General features: G+C 30.7%; 1 protein-coding gene across 8 annotated transcripts in view; it reads left to right on the top strand.

Moving 5' to 3' along the window:
• Slc4a10 (solute carrier family 4 member 10) overlaps positions 1 to 13,557 on the top strand; it is a 307,228-nt gene that overhangs the window by 211,371 nt on the left and 82,300 nt on the right. For 3 of the 8 annotated variants that reach the window (XM_074070947.1, XM_074070949.1, XM_074070952.1), the window contains exons 7-8: positions 7,962 to 8,053; positions 9,005 to 9,094. In XM_074070947.1, the coding sequence (XP_073927048.1) occupies positions 7,962 to 8,053; positions 9,005 to 9,094 (182 nt within the window). The remainder of the gene's footprint in view (positions 1 to 7,961; positions 8,054 to 9,004; positions 9,095 to 13,557) is intronic. The other 5 variants (XM_074070951.1, XM_074070954.1, XM_074070950.1 and 2 more) reach the window with 3 other exon arrangements.

Here is a 13,557-nt window from a genome sequence, read left to right on the forward strand (position 1 = left end):
GCTTCAGAGATGACTTAACCACAAATGTATGACAATGAATTTTCTCTAGACATTATTTAATATGGAAATTTGTTTACCAGTTTTCACACAAACAAGTATAGAAGAAATGCTTTAAGCATATAGGTACATTTTTTTCTCAGAATATAGACCTAATGCTGAATAATAATAAATAATGTTTCTAACAGATAATTATTTTTGAAACATCTTTTTAATTTTCAAGTCGTTCTAATGACTGAATACAGATAATTGTTATATAGAAGAATCTACAGTTGTGCATATATAAAATTCATTAAAATTGTTATCAGTACTCTATGGTACATATCAACTTGTATTTATAAATCCTACTCAACATTCTGAAGATGTAGAACTTGTTTTGAATCAAATCATATGTTTCAAATATATTCATACTCTAAATCACAATTTGATTTAAAGTATGTGATACATATTAATGAGGAAATGAAGTTTTTATAACCTGAGATATAAATGTAGCAATTTTATTATTCTTACAATGCTAGTATTTTGTTTTGGTAATGTCAGAAAATCAACTCACGTATCTACCAATTTTGACTATGAGTTTATGGCTACATGATTCTACACACTTCTTAAAATATTCCATGGAATATTTTCCAAGAATTTGAGCACATTTTGGAAAAATAAACTTTTACTTTCACTTCATTCCTTCTACTATAAATCAGAAAATAAACTATATGTCTATAAGAAAGATAAGTGTTTCATCAAAGGGACAGTGATCGTGGATTGTAAATTAGCTATATAATTGCTACCTCAAATTTTATTGAGTATAATGTTTATTATACAAAAATTTCATTGCATTTCTTTGGTGGGAGCGAGAGCATGGAATTTATTGGATGGACCATTTGTTGCAACATCATGCAGACCTACATTCATTGTTACTGCTTTAAACTTCAGTTAAATATAAGAAAAGATGGTAGAATTAGAGCCATAGAACTGTAACTGTGAACCACAAATCTACATGTAGATGCAGGTTTTCTGAGAGTTTACTTTTTGTCCTATTCAGGAAATGGCTTAGTTTTTCCCAAAAACTAGGATCTGAGTGATTCTGTTACCATCTGTATAATCAGCCTTTATCTGAACACACACAAATCTTTTCAGGGCATACGTTAGGGTAATAAAAACTTGGAAACACTTATAATTGATTCATATATCCAATTAAGTATTGTTGCAGAATATGCTGTCAGAAGTGGTTTTCCAAGCCTAGACTTATAACACCTCCTTATGACTGTTTTGCTTCCTTACACACTTTACATAATTATGTGTGTTGAGAATTTTGAAAATATGTGTAGACTTCACCAATTTAGAAAATTGCCTACCCAGAAGTAGAAAAAACATGTGAAAGACCTTTACTTCTAAGGTTTTCAATCTACTTATGAACTCTAAAAACGAACAAACTCTAGATAAACAAACAAATTGAAATTCATAGCCATACGTATAGATTTGATTTTGTTTCAAAACATGCAATAGAGATTTAAATTTTTTGGTGCAGTAGAACAGAGAGATGCAAAAGGGTTTTGAAACATCCAAAAGAGTAAAAATAATATCCTTCATATTAAAAATTCTCTTCGGTAAAATATTTCACTCAAAAAGATGTACTGCTTTTTCTTTGAAGATTATAAAATAAGAATTAAATAGAGAGAGGATTTTCTAGAAACTTGGCAAGAGAAGATACTTTTCTTTCAAAGTGTAGAGACAGAAATTAGTTTTCTCTTCTTGATTAATGTGCTTTTGCTTTAGGGGCAAAGCAACTGCAATGCTGAAGAAGTCTAAAAGAGTCATTTAGAATAAGCATTATACTTGTGTCATTGAACTGCTCCTGGAACAGGCTACCTTGGTAATTTCCCAAGGGTCAACTATCCAGAGCCTGCATTTCAAAAGTAGATCTTCCATGTTTTATAGATTAGACTAATATGATGGTGTATGTCCTTTCTCCTCTTTTCTCCTAGTCCACACTTTTTATACCATTTTTAGTAACTGTGATAATTTGTCAGTTTCACATCCAAATATTCTGTCTTGGTATTGTGCACATTTTCTTCAGGGCTAAGATGCAGGGTGCTATGGACGCACCATGCATTTTAATGGCACCATGCTGTGTTTAACTTTCACTTTTCATTAAGCATCAAAACTGTGATTTAAATGCCTGATTCTGATGTTTCAATAAAAAGTGACAGTTCCATTTGGCAAAACAATGGCAAAAAGTAATAGAAAAATAATATCTAGTTTGACATTGGCACTCTGAAAAGAGGATGGGTAGAAAGTACTCATAATGAATGTTTCAAGCATAGTCAAGTCATTCCTTGAAACTAGAAAGATTTTCTAGCAATAAAAATAAGACTTGTATTAAGTGATGTAGAAAGCAAAATTAACTACTGTTAGTTTTTATCATTTGGGTCATGTATTCCCTTACATACTAAGACATCTGGATTATAAATCCATTACAAAAGCTGTAGGCATGCTGGTGCATATCTGTAATCTTACTACTTGGGAGATGAAGATCAGGAGCATCTCAGTTGCAGGCCAGCCCAGGCATAAAGTTAGTGAGACTCCATCTCAACAAAACAAACCAGGCATGGTGGTATACATCTGTAATGCCAGCTAGGTGAGAGGAATAGGTAGGATTCTGGTTTGAGAACTGCTGTGGGCAGAAAGCATGAGATATTATCTGAAAAACAACCAAAGCAATAAAGGAACTGGGGGCATGGTTCTTTAGAGTGCTTGCATGCCTAGCAAGCATGAGACCCAGAGTTCAAAGTCCAATACCACCAAAACAAATCTATTATAAAATGTTATTACTCTTTTCATAACTTACATTTTTGGCAATAATTTGGAACTCTTAGTTTCCTTAGATATAGGGTGTCTTTGTTCTACTTTTTACTAACAATTTCTAATTCTGTTTTGTTTTTCCTTCCACATAACTTTTCTCCATCCTAATCAGAATATTTCCCAGTAGTATGTTTTATTTAGAATCTCCACAGAAGCCATAAAGCTGAAATTCCCTAATTTATTGATCAAAGCCATAGGCTATGGGAGAACATTTAGATGTGGAAGGATGGTGCATGTGTTGACTCTAGACCCAGGCAGCTTGCAGCCCTTGAAGTATTGAACACATACATACTGTGAATAATTTTTTCTACAGTTTTGGAAGCCTGTTTTATTGCCTTTTAATCAGTTCTTTTACAAATGCTGTGATTTTTAATTCAAGATGCATGATGTCTTTATGTGTTTAGATACTTACATGTTTTCTTGTTTCTCAAACACACTGTGGTCTTATAAATGAGATACCCAGGTTGTAATACTTACCTATCATTACATTCTACCCTTGAAGAAAAAAGATAAAGTTAGGATAATTATTCTTAGAATTTTTAGAGAAAGCATATTAAAAAATTCTTGTAGATGGAAGAAATAAACATTGTTTAATACAGTGATAATTACTGTTATAAAAATTAAGATGATATTGATTGTTGACACAATTGGTGTATCTGTTTAGAGGTTATATTGTCATCATTGAGTTTTGGAAAGTCAAGACTACATCTTCACAGGAAACATAATCTTAAAATGATAAGCTTAAATTTGTTATTTCTTATATTAATTATTTTTAGGCATACTAATTTTCCCCAAGTTTAATTATGTGCATACTTTTTATGTTTTTGATGTGTAGCTCACCTAATAAACATTTTCTAAGTATTTAGCCCTTTTTTCTTCATGTTTTCTATTTCCATGAATAAATGTATTGTTACACATGTATGTAACTTTGTCATTCATCTTTATATTTCTTTATTTTGCTCTGTCTTGTGTCTGTCTCTAACAGGCTCATCTCATCTCTGTACCTCCCTCATCTCCTACCTTTTGGGTACTCTAAATGCGTTGAAGGTTTCTGAGGTAGTGTAAACCAGCTTGGTCTCTAGGTTGATAGCTATGTTCCTCCATGTCTTCATCCCAGTTTCCTTCTGGTACCAATGATTTACAGTGGATTAAACTGTAGCAAATAATGGTACACTTAAGTGATAAATTATTCTTTGATTTGAATTTGGCTATGTGGAAAAAATTTTTAATTGCTATTTTATAATACTTATAATTAACTTGCAGAACAAGAGAATTACACACTTTTGGTGTAATCTCAGGTTCCCATTCCCTTTCCTCCAAAACTTTATCATGAAGGAAACAACTATGTAGACTCACTGAAAGTATTAATGGTATAATGAGCAGAAAAGCAGAGCTTTTATTCTCTAGTTAGTAGTCACACAAGTTTCTCTTAATTTTCTTTTATGCTTGCCCCACATCTTTTATAATTTGCCCTAGAAAATTGCATGTTCTTTAATAACTTTTCATATAATCTGAACATGGAGGTCTAAAGAAAAAAATGAATTCTTCACTCAAAGAAAATTAAATAGGTGTTAATATAAAAACTACATAATATATACTTTGGTGAAACAAACATTATAATTTTGATTAAAATGAAGAGCTCTGAAGCATGAATGGTAAATAGAAAAGAATAATGTTAGATTTCTCAAATGTTCCACTTAAACAGTCACAGACACTAGTTAATAATACCCACTTTTCATCAGTTTTTGAATAATTTATCATGAATATGATAAGATTATTTGTCCTTTTTCCACAGTCATCCTCATGCCTCATAATTATTTAGATATTATAATAATGGAAATGAAATATTACAAAGACATTTACTTCTAAGAAATAGTAACATGGACAGTGATCAGTGGACAAAGTGAAAGGAATAGAAAGAAACAGGTGAAACATTTTTATTTGGAAGCAGGACAGCATAATGATTAGAAAAATTAGCACAAAGAAGTAGCAGTCATAAAGTTACCACACTTACATGAGTGCTGAATTGTAACTTTCTACTGTTTTTTTCCTGAAAAAGAAATATCCCAGAACATTCTCTTTTTTTCTATTAGGAAATATAGTCAGTTCTGGTTGAATGTAAAATTCCACACCTGAAAATTGTCATTCTGTGAACTACTGTTGCTGTAGACACAAACAAGAAAATGAGAGATACCTTTTCAAAATCTGAATTCACTGATTCCTTTTATGTAGTAGTATTTGAGTTCATGAAATTCATTTTGAAATCCAAGCCCATCACTTTCTTCTGAAAGGTGATAATAGCTGAAATAAAGAAATAAGTATTTAGGCAAAGGTTATAACTGACGACAAAATTATACTAATTATTTTAATATGTGACATTTCTAGTAGTTCTATGGACTACAAAGCATGTGTGAATTTTAGTTTTGTATATGCAGTAAATAACATTTGGTTTATTTAAAGGCTTAAATTTTTTCTAAATAACCTAAACCAAACTTTTTAGTTTAATTCTTAAACAAAAAACCAATTCATGTTTTCAGTATCCTGCTATATTATCAAAATTGTTTTGAAGATAAGAACATTTAATATATGTTGTTTCATTTTAACAAATTAATGTACATCTTTAGAAGTGATGCTAAGACTTGAAATGCTCTTTCAACTTGGCAGGACTTGATAAGTATATTTAACATCTAAAATATAAAAATGTATATATAATTTGTGACTTATATCTCTATATCACAGGCCAATAGTTTTTATACTTTTTTCTAAAAACATATCTATGAACATATCTAGAATCTAGAAATAACAAGAATGTTATTATCTTCTAGTATATTTAGTGATAAATACTCTGAATTAGGTCATTATCAGTATCACTTAAAATATTCATAAAAAATAGTTCCTAAATCACATCTTGATTATCAACTTTATATGGTAATATTTTGTAAAACTTTTATCATCTTAGGATAAGAATAGCATAGAACAATAAGTCTCAAGATGTATTATAACTAGCACATGTAATATTAACATATTAATTTTTAAAATAACTTATAAAAGGAGATACAAATGCCAATGTTTTAAACATATTGCATGACCTGAAGCTAATTTACAAAATGTTATAGTTGAAATGTTTAAACAAAAACAAAGAATATTCAATTTTTTCAAATTTTAAGTTCCAGCCTATTTTCTGTCTGATTCAATCTACTCAAAGGTGATGATTTTGCACTGGGTTTACTCTATAAAAAAAGAGTTTATTTGCAGAATTAAATAATTATTCTTACATGTAGTTTTATACCATATGAAATAGATTTCTGTAAGAAAGCAGATACATGTTTATCTAAGTTTTCTATGTCTTGAATTTTACCACTCAATTTTACAGAACACTCAATAAATTCAGGTTTAAATATAGCTAATGTTCTAACTCATGAAAATATGGAGAATGATGTGAAACTGGAGATTGAAGACATCTGTTGGTAACACAAATGCATTATGTAAGAGATTTTTTAAAAAACTGCAGATATTATTTTGAGAATGGTAAATTGAATGGCTGCTAATGAACAGTTCAGAGTCATAGCTGCACGTTGCAGTTAGAAATGGGAGAATGGAGGTGACTTATGCAGTGTTCTATCATTTCTCTGGAGATGATAAATCAAAATGATTATGATTTGAGGTGAATTTGCTTTAAAAAAGTCATTTTGTTTTTATATTCACCAAATGTATTCTTTTACTGTGTTTAGTAAATGCAGAAAAATATTTGTTTGTGAAGAATTTTAAGCCTATTACATTGTAACAATAGAACAAATCGAAGTCATAAGAAATGTTATCTGTTAGTAAATGACCCTTGTCTGAGAGATTTAATGATCCTAAGAGCAGAATTATAGTAGTGTTTGAAAATACGTATTAGTCATCCTTGGTAATTTCTAGGTAGCAGAATAAGTGGACTCTCAGGGGAGAATTTGAAGAAAAATTTTTTGTAAGTAGAATAGGAGTTTAGAGAAGTACAAAGACTGCCACAATTGGAGAAGATGGGAATAAAGGAGAACTTTGGATAAACTTGAGATTTAGATAGGGAAAGGAAAGAGCTAGAAAGAAAGAGAGTATCTGACATCTGAGCCCAAGGAGAGTGAAAGCAGGATTTTGAAGTTGCTGAATTAAGAACATTAATATTGCTGAGGTTTCCAAGTTTGGCTGCCATTACTTATTTCACAGAAAAAATAAAAGTGAAAATGGAGACAGGATAGGGTACATGGGAAATTAATTAAATTTCATTAATTTTTATCATTTAATTGCCAACTATAGACACATTTCAGATGACTTGTGATTGCAAAGAATATTTCATAGTGAATGATGAGATTAAACTTTTTCAAACCATTGTCACAATTCCTAGTTCTACTGTCCACTTAACTCATATCATATTCCCTATAATGGGTAAAAAAAACCCTATAAAGCAATTAAGTTTTGATAAGTGTTATTAGAAAACTAATGCAACTCGAGTTTATTGATTTTTCTCATAGACAAATAAAAATGGTTGCAGGCAGAAAAAATCATATTTTATAGTGTTCATACTGTGAAATAAGTATATTTCTAATTAAACTACTAATAAGGAAATCTCTACAAGTTATTACCAAATAGCTTCCTGGTTTGGATTTTTTAAATGCAATAGAAACTAAAAATATATTGAGCAATTTTCAGGTAATTATGCATTCTTTTTCCTGTGTTATGTTTTAAATTCTCAATTTCTGAGATTAAACCTTAGTAGATGTCTATCTTTTTATGAACATCTACTTTCATTGATATTTAGAAATTAATGATGTTTCAAAATCATGGTTAGATTTAGATTTTTGTAGGCACCCTTCAGAGAAAATAATAGTGTAGAGTTTTAAGTAAAGAATTGGTTTAAAATTTCTTGACTGATTTTCTCCCATTTCTATCTGTAATTGATAAGAATTTTTGTATCCATATAGATCTACTTCTATCGACCTTTCACGCTTTCATCATAAACTCACTAAGAAGCCTTTGTTAGTCTAGTCTAATTCAAGCTCATATTTCACTCAACATGTCTAGAACTAAGTAAATAATTGTTTGTATTCTGTAATAACAATCTCTTTTAGCAGGTCAGGTTGTTTCTCCTCAGTCGGCTCCAGCCTGTGTTGAAAATAAAAATGATGTTAGCAGAGAAAACAGCACTGTTGACTTTAGCAAGGTAAGCTTTCCTCTCTCCTATCTAAGTAAGCTGCTAAATTGTGACTAGAAATTACTACCTATCTGAAGAGGTACTGATGCATTATTTTACATGTACCTCTCTTTGGTTTGTTAGTCAAAGCTTGACATTGTTACAAGACAATGTTAACATTAAGTACATATAATGCTTTGCTTATTTAAAAACCCAAATGTGTAAGTTTTGTACATAATTTTCAGGATTCAGCCACTTGGTATTATGTATTTCTTCAAATAAAAAGAATAACTGGACTTTATAAGAAGTTTAACAAAAGCTATAATCTATTGTTAAAAAAATCTTTACTAGTTTTTTTTAAAATCATTTTCCTGCTACTTGTGGAAAAACAAGTCATCTTATTAAAGCTTTATTTTTATAATTTAGTGTAAGGAAATCTTGGACATAGTAAAACTGAGCAGAATTTTGAATAAAAACATCCTAAGGATTATGTTGAGGGATACATCTAGTCAGAGACAACTTAAATGAGATCAGTTACTTAAATGGATTCTAAGAAAATGAGTTAGTAAAAATAATGTGATTTCAGTTAGGAAATTCCTGACATAGTGTATGTGCCATTGTAAGCTATGGCAAAGAAACAGTTGAATTTCAATTTGGCAAAAATTGAGAAGGGTGAAGAATCTTTTTTACCTAAGTGGCTGAAACAATAATAACCCAGAGTAAGCATTTTGATAAAGCCCATAGCACTGGGCAATGACTGCTGGAGTGGGAGGAGGTGGGAGTGGGAGGCAGCCTGAAGAGGCAGCCTGATTCAAGATTCTGAAAAGACTAGCAGTAACCAGCTCTTTGGACCTGTTTCAGCATCCCTGTAACCAAGCTAAGATGATCTAGGTCTAGCCATGTGCATGTTCTCCTCTGGTGCCTGGTGGAGTCTCTTGGGAGCATGGTGTACCAGCTTAAGTCTGTTAATTATGCGTGCAGGGACTGGGAGGCCAACAAAAGGGGCATACTAGTCCATGTGGGATGAAACAAAGGCATGAAAAAGGACCTCCACACCAGCAAGAGAGAGAGGTGAGGGCATACTCAGGCTCTGTTTTTACAGTGGTTCAAAACTCATTTCACTGTATTGAGGCATGTGATTCAAATATCAACCCAGTTCAAATGTATTCCATCTGCCACTCTAAAAATTATCTTTGGAAAGCATTGCATCTTCATTCATCTGAAAATTAGAATAAAATTGTCGCAAACTGCCATACATTTATTTTCTGCTATTCTTAATTCAAAATAATATCTTAAAAGCAATGACATAAATTCTGGTTATTTGTTTATGGTAGCCTTCCCAGTATAACAAGGGCATACTTAACATTTTTGAAAAGAATGATTATAAAACACATAGCTCATCCTTTCAAATAAATTACCTTTGATCTTTTACAAAACTAATCTAACTCTTATATGCTGAATTTTATATCTCCATATCATTTAGTTTTTGTGTGACCTATCTCTGCGGTCTTTACAAATACTTTTCCACAAAGGAAAGAAAATGAAGATTGACAAAGATAGCAGTCTCATTTTCAGGTCCCCCAAACAGTTAGAACTACAGAAGTATGAAAAATAGATTTTCTTTTCCTTATTCTTTTTCTTCATCATTGGATTTCCATTCACTAGCCCTTTAAATAGTGAAGTTAAATTTCTAGAAACTTCTATTTATGCCAGCCCTTTGCATCCCTCAGATTTTTGTCCATCGTGTGGCATATTGGAACGAACATAGCTTTTGAGATAGAGCATGCATTCTTGAATTCCAACTCTAACATTTATAAACTCATCTTGAAGTAGTTCTCTAAACTTTAGCCTTTTCATTGTGAAGATTTAATGAGATAATATATAAAGAGAGTTCAGGAAAGTGGTGGGCATTTAATAACTACTAACTAAAAGGTGACTATTATTATTATTATTAGTGTTAATATAAAAACCAAACCAGAATTTAACATTTGGTCTCCACTGAATCTTCAGGGCCTTAAATTGTGTTTAGGATGTATTTGTTGAATGAATCCTACAAGATTCAAAATAATTTAAGCTTTTAGTTTGGAAATTAAAAAAATAAAATGAGTAGTACTCATAACTTTATAACCTGGAAGGACAGAGAAGTAGAGTTTGGAGAGAACAGTTTTGATCCATTACTATGGAAACAATTTTTAGTGCTATATTTTGCAAGTGTATGAGTTATTTTTAACCTAATGATTTCAGTTTGGTAGTGAATTTATCAAAGCTCAGCTAATCTCCAGGTTATTTGGTCTGTTGAATATTTTAAAAGTCTTAATATGTAGATTCCAATTCCTAGTAGAAGTTTGATATATTAAAAAAGGTCTTTTAAAATTTCTTGTGACTTGATCTTATATTCTGTCTACCTTCAATCTGCATATTTTTAACTCTTTCAATGGATAGGCCAATCAGACTTACTCATTTAAGAAATGATTTGGAATATAATCTCAGTTGTTAGGTTTTAGCTCTTCTTATCGTGCTTCTAAAAAGCATTTGTATCAAAACTATATGACTCTTTGTTTCTTAAATGGACAGAAGATGATTACTTTGTCAGTGGTGTTTCTTTTATTTTAAATGACCCAAAGGAGGCATCACAGAATTTATGTGGAAAAAACTTTCTTTTGCATCTATCTGTATGTGTGAGAGATACTAGAGTGAGAGTATTAAATCCTAGAATTGTAGGGAACCTTACACATCTCTCATTTAGTCAATGAAAAAGCGGAATCCTAGAGGGATTAAGAGAGTAGTTCAAAATCACTGACCAGTGTCAAAACACCACTTGTCCTCAGAGAATCTCTATTAATTTTCTTGTGCTTTCTATAATGGGCTGAAGATTTAAAGTTTTTCCTGAAATTTCCTTCTGTTTTTCCTTCAACTCTCAGTATGTGACTTTCCCAGACACTTCCAGTTCCACCATGGTCTTCTGTCTAATCTTGTTCCCTACAGTTTAAAGAACTAAATGCCCAGAATAAAGGATCTTTCCCTTGGTATGATAATAGGTCTGTAGAGCATGGAAGCATGAGTGTAAATCTAGATGGAAAAGAATACAGCTTGATTCTTCCCAAGTCTGTTCAGAGCACCAGAACCTGCCAGGATTTCTTTCTGTACATTTCAAGCATTTGAGTCCACTTGAGAACTGATTTAGAAATATATTTTCAACCTAGATCTTCAGAGCTGTTTTTAGTAGACATAATTTCATAAAAGATTTAATTGTGGTCCCTAAAAACATGGCCTTTTGTTATATTAAAAAGTAGGAATATTGCCAAATAAGATTCTTTGCAAATTATGTACTAGTACAAATATAATACAAGGCAACTTCACAAATACTATAATGTAAAATATATGATCTATAATAATAAAATTAGATAATGTGCTATTTTATTATTACACCCTAAATATATAGTTAATCCAAGAATGCAATATAATGAATTTAATATAATTGTTAACCCTGGATATATGTCATGTAAATATAATTGATTATATTTTATATCAAAAGATAAATTTACTCATCCTGAAATAAAATTCTGTTTATTTTTATGTCTTTCCTAAATAATAGGTATCGATTATATATTAGGTTTTATATGATTTAACAAATCTGTATAAAAGCCACATATTTTTTCATAAAATTAAGCTATTTTAACATAGAACTTACTGCTTGACTGAATTGATTTCATCTTAAAGCAGTTGATTCTATGTCTGCTTCCTCCCTAAGGCAGAGACTTTAACAGACAAGACTGGCATTTGTTAAGCAGTAAGTGAGTTTAAAGAAAGTTTTCTAGGTGAAATTTAAACTTTAGGTATTACCACCATAACTTATGTTGATTAGCAATTGCAGATTTTCTTTAGAAATTATTTTTCTCATTTAAATTTTGTTCATTGTTCTTTCCATTGGGAGAAAAACACTTAATTTTTTATTTGGGGGGGGTCTCTGAAAGACTTAGGAAAATTTGTTATGTTTTCTCATTGGACTAATAGTGTATAGGAAACCTTTTATTCCCTTCCTGAGAATTTTTGCATGATAATAAAAATGTGAAGCATAACATATATTTGATACATTATAAGAACTTTGTAAATGCCACAATGTACCCACCCAGCACAAGAAAGGAAAAAATACCCATTGCAATGTGTACATTTCTTCCAGCTAGAAAAATAAATACAAAAATGCCAAAATAAATATCATGAAATTAACTTTACCTAAAAAGTGAATACTTTTGTATAAACTAAAAAGCTAGATCTTACAAAAGCAAAATATTTAGCATGTAATATTTAAATGTACATGCTTTATGAATCTATAAATTTATATTTGGAAGTACATTTGTGTACTTCAAAAATTTTGAAATTTGTAATATTTGTGAACTGTTTTTGTAGGGAATTTTGCTTTGTTAAAGAATTCTTCCTTTTCTGTAAAATAAAACTCTGACTCTATTTGTATTTTTGATGAGTACTACAGGGTGTATTATTATTCTTGTTTCTTAGGGCTGGGGATTGAATCCATAGCCTACCACATGTTAGGCAGGTGATCTACCACTGATCTATACCCTGGCCTATGCAGATTATTTTTATATCTAGTCTTTGTAATAAAATATATATTCCATATTCAGGGTTTTATGTTTTTATCACCCATACCCTATGGGACAATTAATTCATTATATACCTTTCAAATAGCTGCACTGAACTCTCAATTTCATAAACAATATTTTTAATGTAATCACTAGCTATGTGGCTATGGTTTTTCTAAGATACTCCTAAATGCTGAAATGTTATTACTTAAAGCTTCTTAGGAAAAATATAACCTCAGATTTTTAAACTTGAAAAAGAATTATCTGGCCTAAAAACAACTCGGCCTCATCCATATTTTCTAGAGTTCTTTCCTCTCTCTTGGCTATTCCCACTTTGATTTTTGGTCTCCCTTTCATTAACATGAGATCATAAAACTAATTAGTAGGGCAGATAAACTCCCATTCCCCTAAAAACAGAGTTCCATAAAAAGCAACTCAAATGAATTAGAAACAAGAAACAGGCTTTGGGAATTTTTCTTTAAAGGCACAGCTTGGTTTGCATTGAAGCTGCATGCATAAAAATTGGTATTTGTTCTTATGGATATCTTACATTCACTTTTCAGATTTCACCTTTTACTCAGCATTTTTAAATAATCAATTTTATTTTCATTCATTTCAATCATAGACATTTCATATTAGAAATTCAACTATGGATCTGCAGCAAGTCTAAATGTAAATATTGTCACTCTTGTTTACTCTGCCATATCTAAATTCTATGGTGAATAGCTAAAATTAAAGAACTAACAGGCCAAGTGCAGAATATGAAGAACATAGAAAAATTAGAACAAAGATAAACAATAAAGTAATAATTTATGCTATAAGAAGAAACGTGGTTATACTAATTTTGAAGTAGCTCTATGTTGAGTACTAACTAGTGCAAGTGTATTGTGTAAAATTAAGGATAATATAGTATAAAATATTAAATTTGTTGGCTAA

This window comes from Castor canadensis, chromosome 4, assembly GCF_047511655.1.
Source record: "Castor canadensis chromosome 4, mCasCan1.hap1v2, whole genome shotgun sequence".
NCBI classification, from domain to species: Eukaryota; Metazoa; Chordata; class Mammalia; order Rodentia; family Castoridae; genus Castor; species Castor canadensis.